The sequence below is a fragment of the Eublepharis macularius genome, chromosome 2 (genome assembly GCF_028583425.1).
Source record: "Eublepharis macularius isolate TG4126 chromosome 2, MPM_Emac_v1.0, whole genome shotgun sequence".
In the NCBI taxonomy this organism is placed as follows: domain Eukaryota; kingdom Metazoa; phylum Chordata; class Lepidosauria; order Squamata; family Eublepharidae; genus Eublepharis; species Eublepharis macularius.
This window is the reverse complement of record NC_072791.1, coordinates 100,472,376-100,484,912: the sequence shown is the minus strand read 5'-3', so window position 1 is coordinate 100,484,912 and position 12,537 is coordinate 100,472,376. Positions and strand designations below refer to the sequence as shown.

Sequence of the window (12,537 nt, the reverse complement as noted above, 5' to 3'; positions counted from 1 at the left end):
CCAAGTATAGCCTTCTGAACAACAGAAACAAAGACTCTGGTGGAGCCTTATTAAAAGATAGCTAAAAGTCCTGTTTGCCCCCTGGAATTATTTCAAAGAGGTGGAGCAAGGTGAAATTGATATAATTAGTTAGAAGCTGGCAGAGAAGTTTAATATGAGCCTACAATTAAATATGCACATGCAAGGGAGCTACTTCTAATTATAAGGCCCAATCTCCAATTCTGCACCTGGACAACCAACTTTTAAATGACAGCACTTTAGTTGTTTGCTACCTCATGTCAAGAAGTTCAAGCGTGATTAGGATCTCTTTTGCACACAGACCCCATTATCATAGCTCAAAAGTAATATGTAATTGAAGATATCCTCAAATTATTTTTTCATTATAACAAACTGAACTTAATTGAACAGCAATTCAATTAAGCAGAATTAAACTCTTCTAAATCCATTGAAATCAATGGACTTAAAAATGTGTAACTCTGCTTAGGACTGCACTGAAGTTCACATTAAAAAGCTAAGGGGTTTTCACTTTTTTCCACCTTCTCATTCCCTGATAATAAGCATATGAGAGAGATACGCTATTTTCTATATTGCTGTTAGCAGTCTCTCAAACGAGTCTCTTCTTATTTCTTTCCCATGTTTCTATTGTGTGTTTTCAGACATCAATAGAAAAACTAGGAGTGTCAAAGGGCCAAGCTACAAGTGACGAATTTCACTTGCCTGGCAAGTGAACAGACTCATGGGTATTCCTCCCTGTTCACTTGCCATTCACTTGCTCTCCACTTGATCAAGTGGAGCGCAAGTGAATGGCAAGTGAACAGGGAGGAACACACGTGAGTCTGTTCACTTGCCAAGCAAGTGTAATTTGTCACTTGTAGCTTGGCTCTAATTTTCAAGGTTTTCTGTACAACTTCTAGACGTGCATTGTTTTAAACAGCCTGTCACTAATGGGTGCACCATCTTAAATGAATTGACAGTAAAGATGGGAAGGCTGGCGAGGGGGTACCTCATACTTTACCCATATTTTTTCCTGAGGACCTTTTCAATTTCTCTCTCTCCTCCTCCTCCTCCCTCCCTCTGTGTATGTGTGTGTATGTAAGACAGAGAGCCAAATGTAAGCCAAAAATACTGGAAAAGTTTGGAATGTTACCTTTTTCACAGTGACTTCCTGTGAATCCAGAAGGGCAGGCACACTTATTAGGAGCTACACATGTCCCACCATATCTGCATCCTTCTTCACAAAATGCTGAAAAATGTTTAAAAAGATGAGTATCATAAATAAATACACTTCTGATATTTCCATACCTTCGTGAAACAATGCTGAAGAAAGGAAACAAATTCCTTATGCCTACAGAGCAGAAAGAAGCACATCCATATAACTGCTATGGGGTGGAAACTGAAAGCCTTCAAGACAAATTGTCAAGCAAATTATTATTTGGCATGGAAATTCAATGCCTGATAGAGAACATGGAGTTGAACTTAGATAAATTTAACTCATGGAAATTTGTAACTGGCTACTCTTATTAATCTTCAGAGAATCACAAAGAATTTATTGCATTTGGATTTCAAGATGATTAATATAGAATATCCGTCCAAAAAGTGACCTGCTTGGCCTCATAAAGTTGATGTATTATAACAATATCTTGAAACCAAAGACATTGTTGGCTGAATTGTTCTAGTATCAGTATCTTATTTGATATTTTTCCTGTAGCCATTAATTAGTAGATATTTTCAAATAGATTATGCACTTCTGGATCACAGTTTCTGGATCACAGTTTCAGTTTCAACTCTGCCAGATTCATATTCAGCTTCTAACTATTATTTCAAAGCTCAAGCTGTGCCATCATATTTGAGCATCTACCTTTCAAATCCTGGAGAAGATCAAAAACTGTTTCCAGAATGGCACTGGTGTGGAGCTCAAGCCCTGGAGCCTTACCAGGAGCTCCCCATTAACTTGTTGGAAGGATTGTAATACTATATGAAAGTGTTGCTCATGATATGTGAAAGGTAAGGGTAGTCCCCTGTACAAGTACCAAGTCATTACTGACCCATGAGGGGGACGTCACATTACGGTGTTTTCTTGGCAGGCTTTTGTTACAGGGTGGTTTGCCATTCCCTTCTCCAGTCATCTATACTCCCAGGAAACTGGGTACTCATTTTACCAACCTTGGAAGGATGGAAGGCTGAGTCAACCTTGAGCCAGCTACCTGAACCCGGCTTCCACCAGGATCGAACTCAGGTCATGAGCAGAGCTTCGGCTGCAGTACTGCAGCTTACCACTCTGTGCCACGGGGCTCCTTGCTCATGATATGATACACCATTTATTAAGATATACAGACATTCCAATATATGTGCAGCCATTTTCACAAAAATGGTTAATAATAATACAATAATATTTGCAAAGTATAAACTCTTCATGCATTTACCACATACTTGTGGAACTAATTAGTTGGACTAATAATAATAAATAAATAATAATGGTGATAATAATTTAATCACCTTGGGAGAATGGGAAGGAAAGGAGAAGGGAACAAGATGTGGGGAAGGAACTCCATCAAGAGAACTTTCTGATATAAATCTCCAATTTGTATAAAAAGTACAACCAGAGTAAGGTCCGCTAAAACACTATCTGTCTGGCATGATTGTCATTTCCCCATTGCTGGATTTCCTGCAATGACATACGAGTAATGGAATCACATGGAATGGATTTGTGGGTCACAGTCTCTATATAGCTCCATTATTCAAAGATTACTGATCAGCAGGGAATCTAGCCACCAGATTTCAGCTGTGGACAAGTTTACATCAGGACCACAAAGCGTAGCATCCAGACAAGAATAAAAGAACATGAAAGACACTGCAGACTTGGACAACCTGAAAAATCAGCAGTGGCTGAACATAGCCTAACTCAAACAGGGCACAGTATCTTATTCCAGGACACCAAAATACTGGACAACACTTCCAACTACTTTGTCAGACTGCACAGGGAAGCCATTGAAATTCACAAGCATAAGCAAAACTTCAACAGGAAAGAAGAAACCTTAAGAATGAACCGAGCATGGTTGCCAGTTCTGAAAAACACCAGGCTAACAAAACATTCTATCCCTGACAATAGCCCTGCAGAGAAGATTAGCACATCAAGTACCAATCCATATGCAAAAGAACCTCCTCAGGATACAGTGAAGCCTCCCGCCATTAGCATTCCACACCCTGGGAAACGCTTGCAGGATGACTCAGCTCAACCCCACCCCTCCTGAGTAGATACAAATGACCCACATCTTTTCCACACTGTGACACTGAGAGATCTCTGTCTTTTGGTGCTACACCTCTGAAGATGCCAGCCACAGCCGCTGGCGAAACGTCAGGAACTACAATGCCAAGACCACGGCAATACAGCCCGGAAAACCCACAACAACCATCGTTCTCCAGCCGTGAAAGCCTTCGACAATACATTATAAGGTGAATTAAAGCTATGAATGTATTATTTACACGGTTCTGTATACCAAGGATGTAATTGGAAATGTTGTGAATGACTCTGGTAGAGTCACCCAGAGCCTTGCACTTCCATATGGAATATAAAGCATTTCCTCTGCACTGCAGTTCTCAAGGCACCAAGTGGGTTACAGATGAGAAACTGCAATTAATATTTCAAGAGTAGCTTCTGCACTGGAGTTAATAGCAGAGCCACCAAGCCATCATGCAAGCTGCAATCACAGATGGGGTTGGCAAAGAAACATCACTGCAAATTATATGAAAAGGAATTTCAAGTGCCATGAAAACAAAAAAGGTGCTTCAGATTTATTATACAATGTATCTAACAATCATAACAGAGCATGCGAAATATCAGCCATTACAGTTTTAATTGTAATCAAATTGTAACTGCTCACAGGTGAGCAGAGAAAATAATATTACCAAGCTCCTCCTTAATTGGACTGGTTAACTGATCTGTGCTGTTCCAAGTGTTGCACCTTTTAGGTTTCTTCTGGAATGACTTACAAAGTAAATTAGAGCCATTTTAGCTGCTATTGTTTATTGAAAAATACAACATAAACAGTAAAAACATTAGTGTCAAATTGGCTCCAAGTATGTTTGGGGCACATTTTAACCCTTCTGAGACCCCGTAGCTTCCAGATTTCAACTAGAAGTGACATCATTAGAACCTGCAAGAGTACACATGAGACATATGAATAGGGGCAGCTGTCTACCAAACCCCTCATCTCCCACTGTAAAAGTAGTGGGGCTGGCAACCTTAGTCTGTAGGAGTGTTTAGATAAGCACAGAGGAGGAAAGGTGTAGTTATTCTAATTTCTTTTAACCTGTAGGCTTAGTTCAGTTACTTCAGCTTCTAATCCTTTGTGTACCTTTTCCCTTAAAATTTCCTTCTCCCCAAACTATTGTTGTTCCACTTTATACCAGAATGAAAAATAAAATGAATCCAAAAACATCTGTGCTGAACTATATGTTATACAATGCTGGTTAGTAGCACCATCCCTGTTTGTCCCTCAAGACAATAATACTTTAATCCTACGAGACAGGGAGAGAGGCAGACAGAAGCTTCCAACTGCCATTTACCATGAGAGAGAGCGAGTGTGCCTGGCTGCTTCCTGCACCACCTGTAGTGGCTGTGCTAGCCAATGTACCTCATGTTCCACTTTATCTTTTCCTCATCAATTTCCTTTTAACAAACAGCCCAATCCTTTATTAAATACCGTATACCCAGCTGCACATGAATTTATTTCACAATGCAGAATTTTTTGACGCCGTATAAAATTTATGTAGCTGCATATTAGAACAGTGTTTCCTAGCCAAGGTTCTGAGGAACCCTAGGGTTCGTCAGGACATCACCAGTGGTTCCATAAGAAATAATAAAATACATAAAATAATTATTTAGCAATAATTGAATTGTGCTCCCCACCAACTTTTTTTGGCCTATAAAAGTTTTATAGGTAGGGCTTCCTAGGAATTTATCAAATTAATTTAAGGGTTCCTCCATGGAAGAAAGGTTGGGAAACACTGCATTAGACTAACCCCTGAACGGAAACAGTTATTACTTCTGTCTCACACAACTGATAAGCAGAAAAAAGTGAAACGTTGAAATAATTGCTCTGCTCCTAAAACAGCATACAGTTCAATATGAGAACATCACCAGATTCCCACAGCAAATATTTCACAAGAGTAATCTGCCTTTCGATCTCTATTTGGAAAAGAGGGCCTCAGCATGGTCCAAATATAGAAATTTAGACCAGGAAGGGAACTCAAGTGTTGTCTTTTCCAACCCCCTGCACAGCTCTCTCCCCCCAACACTTCCCCTCGTGCCTTCTGCTATATGCCCAGAGGAACACAAAAGACCTCCAGGATATATGGCCAATTGGGCCTGGAGGAAATTCCTTCCAGGACCCAAAGTAGTGATCAGCATTACTCTGGGCATGTAACAAAGGGCCATGACTAGAGATGGGCACAAACAAAAAAACCCTGAACATGATGTTCGTTGTTCGTTGCCATCCACGAACAGGGACTCACGAACCACCACAAACATGGCCCTGTTTACGAACATGTTTGTGGTTGGCTGTTCGTGGGGACCAGCAGGCTCTCCTCCAGCCATCATTCAAGTCAAGATCCCTACTGCACCACTCCCAGAAACCTGACCTGAACAGGCACCAGGAAAGGTACCAATAATAAATAATAGCTTGGCCCAGAGCCTGGAAGCAGCCCTGGAACTTGAACAGGTATCCCTATCCCATCACACACAAAGAAAATTCAACCTCAAGGTATCCCATAGTTTCTTATTCCAATTTGATACAGATGGGAGCTTCTCTTCTTTCCCAGTTGTTGCTAACATTATTTTTGCAGCAACAAGCATTATACAGTAGGGATGTGCGCTTTGGGTTGCCGATTCGGGTAAAATACCTGAATCAGATCCAATTCGTAAAGATTTGGGATATCTGAATTGGGGTCAGCATGCTGGCTTCGATTCGGAAATCCCATATGAAAGCTTTCCGAAGCATTCGTAATGCTTCAGAAAGCTTTAGGGCTGAGTTTAAAGGGCCCCGCCGCTGCTTGCAAGCAGCGGCGGGGCCCTTTAAACATCAACCCACCCCCAGCCTGCTGATTGGCCAAGATAGGATAATAAGGGTAAAATATCAGGGGCTAGATTCTTTCTCTATCCTATGTTTTCAGAGTAGCTCTAAGAAATGAGTTTTGGTGGGTTTGAGGAGGTCTGTACCATAGTTGTTGTGATGTGTTTGAGCTTAATAGGGTTTTTTTAAACCCCTACAGTTTAGGGTAATAATTTTAATCTTATCAAACTTAACTAACAGTTTGCTAAATAAATAAAAAATGGCTACTATACTTCAGGTATGTGTTCCCAAATATAATTCACAAAGTGTTTTTAGAATTGTAGGTTGTTTACAATTTACCATAGTGATAATCATAAACCATAACAAAATTTTAATAAAAAAACAGATGGTCAGGGAATACCTCCCATCTTAGTTGGATTCCAACATCTTTGCACCCATGTACTTCTTCCATAACTATAGAACTTACGCCATTGCCCTTAAGATTCCCCCCGCAATCATAATCGAAAACTAAATGCAACTACATTAATACTGACTCCTTTACAGAAGGAGTAACCACTCCAGAAGCACAGAAAGCACTGATCCATGGATAAAAGGAGGAATTAAAATTCTCCCTCAGTCTGGAGGACCCTACTTAAGTTGGGAACATACACAAAGACCTGGTTCCCCCCCCCCCCCCAATCTGCAGGTAATAGATAAAAGCAGTGAACAGAAGAAAAGAAGATAGAAAAGATAAAGTCAAGAAAGATTTATCATAATCACATATTGAATCAGCATTTCTCCTCCTGTTCATGTTCAAAGTTATAGGGAAACCCTCTGATGATTGCCTTCCTTTTCAGGAGGGTAGTTTTACAGGAATTCTGCTCTATTTTGTTGGGGTAGAGATTATCCGGAGGTTTTCTCCATTGACTGCCTTAATGTCCTCATCCTGAAGTGCTAAATTCAGATCCTGAAGGAGATGGGAGCCAGATTCAAGATCAGTTGCTTTAAGTACTCTACCTTGGTGTATTACTTGAACTTTTGTTGAAGCCACCATCTATATCTGATGTTTGTGCCATTTTATACGGATGTGATAGGCTTAAGCTCTTTTCTTTGTAGAAGGGTTTCGTTAGATAGAGTTTGGAAAATCTGGATCATTTTGCATTGATAAGTGAAGAAACCTCTCTTTCTTGCTTCTTAAAGTACTTTGTCCTTGGTATGGGAGTCTAGAAATTTAATTATTATATCTTTGCTGGCTTTGTTTCTTAAATTGCGTAGCGAGCCCAATCTATAGGCTGCTTCTATGATCAGTGCTACGCCATCTTCTAAATGCAATTCTTGCACCAACCACCCTGAAACGAAGGCTGCCAGATCTGCTGTGCCTTCTTCAGACTATGCAAAGCCTCTAAATTTAAGGTTATATTTTAATTTGCTTTCCAAATAAATTATTTTGCTTTTTAGCCATCTCTCATTAGACGGCAGGCTGCATGTTTCTTCCTGGAAAGTCAAGCCTACGTCTAAGGCGGTATCTGTGGTTTGGGTTACCTGCAACATCACAGATGCAGAGAAGTTAGCCATGTTAGTCTGTGGTAGCAAAATCAAAAAGAGTCCAGTAGCACCTTTAAGACTAACCAATTTTATTTTAGCATAAGCTTTCGAGAATCAAGTTCTCTTCGTCAGATGCCTTATGCTAAAATAAAATTGGTTAGTCTTAAAGGTGCTACTGGACTCTTTTTGATTCTGCAACATCATGTCTTTGATTTCTCTCAATTGCTCAGTCATAGGCTTTAAGAGATTTTCTATGCTGATGGCAATTTTATCTTCTAACTGATCAATTTTATTTTTGATTTCAAAGTCCAGTACCTGGATGTATTCCACGTCCATCTCCTCTTTGCTGGTGGTGGCCATCTTGGCTAGTCTTTGCTCTGTGTTGGTGTGGTTTCTGGGCTCTCCAGCCAGAAAAAGGCCTTCACAGATGGGGGGATAGGTTCAGCAGCTTTATTTTTGCTTCCTTGTCTTCCCCATCATTGGAACAAAAAAAGAGTGACCATGAAGCTTTTTAGGACGATCAGGAGGGAGTTGGAGTCAGGAGCCCAATCTTCAAGTGTTCGTCATGATTGCTCGTGACACTCCCCCCCCCCACCAATATCTCACTTTTCAGAAACTCCTACCCATATTGATCTCTTTTCTCCTTGTGTATTTCTGACCAGGGGATTCTACTCAGCATAACTCTGAGCTTGTTAAAATTAGCTTTTCTAAAATCTAACCTGTATGCCTGACTATGTTCATCTTTACTCTTACCAAAGATCTTAAACTCCAAAATTACATGGTGTCTACTGTCCAGGGAGCCCACTAGTTTCACCTCATCAAGTAGTTCTTCCCTTCTGATGAGAATGAAGTTCAAGATAGCAGACCCCCTTATATCCTTTTCCACTTTCCAAAAGATGAAGCTGTTAGCAAGACAAATCAGGGCTTTATTAGACCTCACATTTTTTGCAGTTTGACTTCCAACAGATATCAGGGTAACTAAAATCTACCATGACCACTATGTGCCATCTCCGTAAATTTTGTAATCTGGTCTAGGAATGTATCATCCAAGTCCTCTTCCTGGCCTGGTGGTCTAGAGCAGACCCCCATCATAATATCACTATTATTTCTTTCTCCTATTTTTACCCAGAGGCTCTCATATGACCTTCCATGCTTAGATACAGGTACTTCCTCTCAAGTATTACATCCTTGACATACAATGCTACTTCTCCCCCCTCTTTATTGGTCTACTGCTTTTAAACAAGTTGTCCCCCTCAGTCCTAATATTCCTTTTTAAAAAATTTTTTATTGGTGAGCATAATTTCAAACAATATTTCAATTTAACCCTATCTAATTAAATCTAACCTGATCCCCCTTCCCCCCTCCTTCTTGACTTCCAACAGCTTTCCAACCCTTTACCCCCTTTATTACTTAACAAATTCTATGTTAAACAATCAAACATCCCTACATAACATTCCTTACCCTAAGCCCAAATTTACTCTATAGTCTATACATAGTATATTAGTTTTACTAATATTTCTTCCCAAAATTAATAACATACTTATCAAATTAATTTTACTAATACTTCTTCCCATAATTAACAGCATACTTCTCATATCTTATACTTAACCATAATTCAAACTTAATAATAATTAAGTTAATATTCTAACTTAATGACATTTATTACTCTAAGTAATTTCATCTTCCCTTATATAACTATATGTATGCTATATTACTTTTTCTAGTATATCAATCCCACTTCTAAGTATCAGTTATATTCTACCCCTCTTATTGTTAACTATAATCCTATCTTAGATTAATATAAACACACATTTCTTCTATTGGTAAAGTCACTTCTCTCTTCTGTTTGTAGTGTCATAGTTTAAAAGTACTCAAACTGCCACAGTTCTCCTTTCACATCCCATTTTTTCTCCAAATATTGTTTCATTTTTGCCCAATCTGCCATAAATTGTTCTGGGTCTTGGTCTTTAAGTTTTCTTGTCATTTTGTCCATCTCTGCCATGTACAGCAATTTGTAAATCCAGTCCTCTACAGTAGGTACTTCTTGCACTTTCCATTTCTGCGCATACAATAATCTTGCTGCAGCTGTCATGTAGAATAACAATGTTCTGTTCTGCCCTGGAACATTCTCCATTCCCAAGTTCAGTAGCAACAATTCTGGGTTCTTATTTATTTGTATTTGTAAAATCTCATTTATTGCTTCAATTATTTCACCCCAATTCTGTTTAGCTACTTCACATGTCCACCACATATGATATAATGATCCTTCATGCTTTTTACATTTCCAGCACTTGTCTGACATATTAGCATTCCCCAGCGCAATTTTTTTTGGTGTTAGGTACCATCTGTATATCATCTTATACACATTTTCTTTAATATTCATGCACGTTGTAATCTTAATTGTATTCTTCCACAAGTGCTCCCAGGACTCCATCGCTATTTCTTTATGAAAGTTTATTGCCCACTTCACCATCTGTACTTTCACTGTTTCATCCTCAGTGTACCATTTTAAAAGTATCTTATAGATCTTTGAAATTTGTTTCTTGCCTTCTTGTAGCATTACTTCTTCCAGTTCTGAATTTTCCATTCTTATTCCTCCTCTTGAACAGTCCGATTTGTAAAGATCTCTGATATGTCTGTATTGAAACCAATTATAACAAGGAGACAACTCTTCCTCTGATTTTATTTTTAACGTTAAATGTTGTATTTGTGTTATCTCCTTGTACGTTAAACATTGCTGTTCGTTATCAACAGTTCTCGGGTCTATTACTTCATACGGGACCACCCAAGAGGGGATTTGGTCTTCCAGATACATCTTATATTTCTTCCAGATTGTGAAGAGGCTTCTTCTGATATAATGATGCAGAAACAGAGAGTCTGCTTTTATTTTATCGTACCATAGGTATGCATGCCAACCAAATATTTTCTTATAACCTTCCAATGCCAGAAGTTTGCGATTTTTCAACGTTATCCAATCTTTTATCCATGTCAAACAAATTGCTTCATAATACAGTCTTAGGTTGGGCAGTTGCAAGCCACCTCTGTCTTTCGCATCCTGTAACACTTTCATTTTAACACGTGGTTTCTTGCCTGCCCACACAAAGTTCGAAATTTTTCTTTGCCATTTTTCAAATTGTTTAGAGTCTCGGATAATCGGAATCGTTTGTAGCAGAAACATCACACGAGGTAACACATTCATTTTTATTGTCGCAATTCTGCCCAACCATGATAAATTCAACTTGTTCCATTTTATCAAATCTCTCTCTATTTGTATCCACAGCTTCTCATAGTTGTTCTTAAATAAGTCTATATTTTTTGCAGTTAATTCAATTCCCAAATATTTTACTTTGTTTGTTACCTTGCAGTCCATTAATTCCATTTGTTCTTGTTGTTTCTGTTTAGTCATATTTTTACATAATATCTTCGACTTCTTTTTGTTTACAAAAAAACCAGCCAAGTCTCCAAATTCCTTTATCTTCTTTATTACCTTTGGCATATTGTCAATTGGATCCTCTACAATCAACATTATGTCATCTGCAAATGCTCTGACCTTGTAGGGAAACTCTTTTATCTTTATACCTCGAATTGTATCATCCTCTCGTATCTGGATCATCAGTATTTCCAAAATCAATATAAACAGTAATGGAGACAATGGGCAGCCCTGCCTTGTACCTTTGTTTATTTTCAGTTTTTTTGTCAAATCGTCATTCACTACAATCGCTGCACTTTGGTCTTTATAAATTCCTTTAACTGCTTGTATGAACTTTTCTCCCATTTGCAGCTTTTCCATAGTGGCAAACATAAAGTCCCAGTTCAAATTGTCAAATGCTTTTTCTGCGTCTACAAAAAAGAAACCAACCTCTCTATCGCAATGCTTGTCGTAATATTCAATAGCATTTATTACTGTTCTCAGATTGTCCTTAATTTGTCTATTAGGTAAAAATCCCGCTTGTTCTTCTGCAATGAATTCCGACATCCATCCTTTAATTCTTTCCGCCAATACCTTTGCAAATATTTTATAGTCATTATTCAACGGTGAAATTGGTCTATAATTTTTGACATTAGTCAAATCTTGTCCTTCTTTTGGAATCAATGATATATTGGCCTCCTTCCAAGTGTCAGGAATCTCTTGGTCTTGCATAGCACCATTCATTACCTCTTTCAGGAGGGGCACCAGTTCTTGGCCCATTGTTTTGTAAAATTTTGCCGTTAATCCGTCTGGACCTGGGGCCTTCCCCAGCTTCGTTGATTGAATAGCTTCTTTTATTTCTTCTTCTGTCACCTCCTTATTCAATTTCTCTTTCCATCCTTCTGAGATTGTCGGAAGTTTCATCTTATCTAAATATTCCGCTATTGAATCTTTGTTCACCTCTTTTTTTGGGTATAATTTTGCATAAAATTTAAAAAAGGCTTTACTAATGGCGACTTGATCACTTAGTAACTTATCATCTTCTCATATCGTGCTGATAATTTTCTTCTCTTTCCTCTTTTTTAGTTGCCATGCCAAATATTTCCCAGGTTTATTTGCACCTTCAAACGACCTCTGGTTCATCCTCTTTAAATTCCACTCCAATTCTTTATTGTTCATTGCCGATAACTGTTCTTGCAATATTTTGATATCCTGATATATTTTCTTTTTGCCTGGTCTCTTTTTGAGTTGATTCTCTTTGGCTTTAATTTTTTCCATAATTTCTTGTCTTTTTTCCTCCTTTTTCCTCCTATCTCTTGCATTCAAGTCCATTAGTATCCCTCTGATCACGGCCTTATATGTGTCCCAAACCTTGTTTGTCGATACTTCTTTATTCAAGTTGCATTGCAAAAAGAACTTGGTCTCCCTTCGCAGTAACGCAATATTCTCTTCCATATGTAACAGGTCCTCATTTATTCTCCATCCTCTTCTTTTATTATTCTTACCCTCAGTCTTAATATTCCAATTGTGAAT

The 12,537-nt window shown here is 38.5% G+C and overlaps 1 protein-coding gene across 1 annotated transcript in view; it reads right to left on the bottom strand.

The window, feature by feature from the left end:
- NELL1 (neural EGFL like 1) overlaps positions 1-12,537 on the bottom strand; it is a 910,256-nt gene that overhangs the window by 188,917 nt on the left and 708,802 nt on the right. Inside the window, exon 15 of the mRNA XM_054969963.1 lies at positions 1,148-1,243. Within this exon, the coding sequence (XP_054825938.1) occupies positions 1,148-1,243 (96 nt within the window). The remainder of the gene's footprint in view (positions 1-1,147; positions 1,244-12,537) is intronic.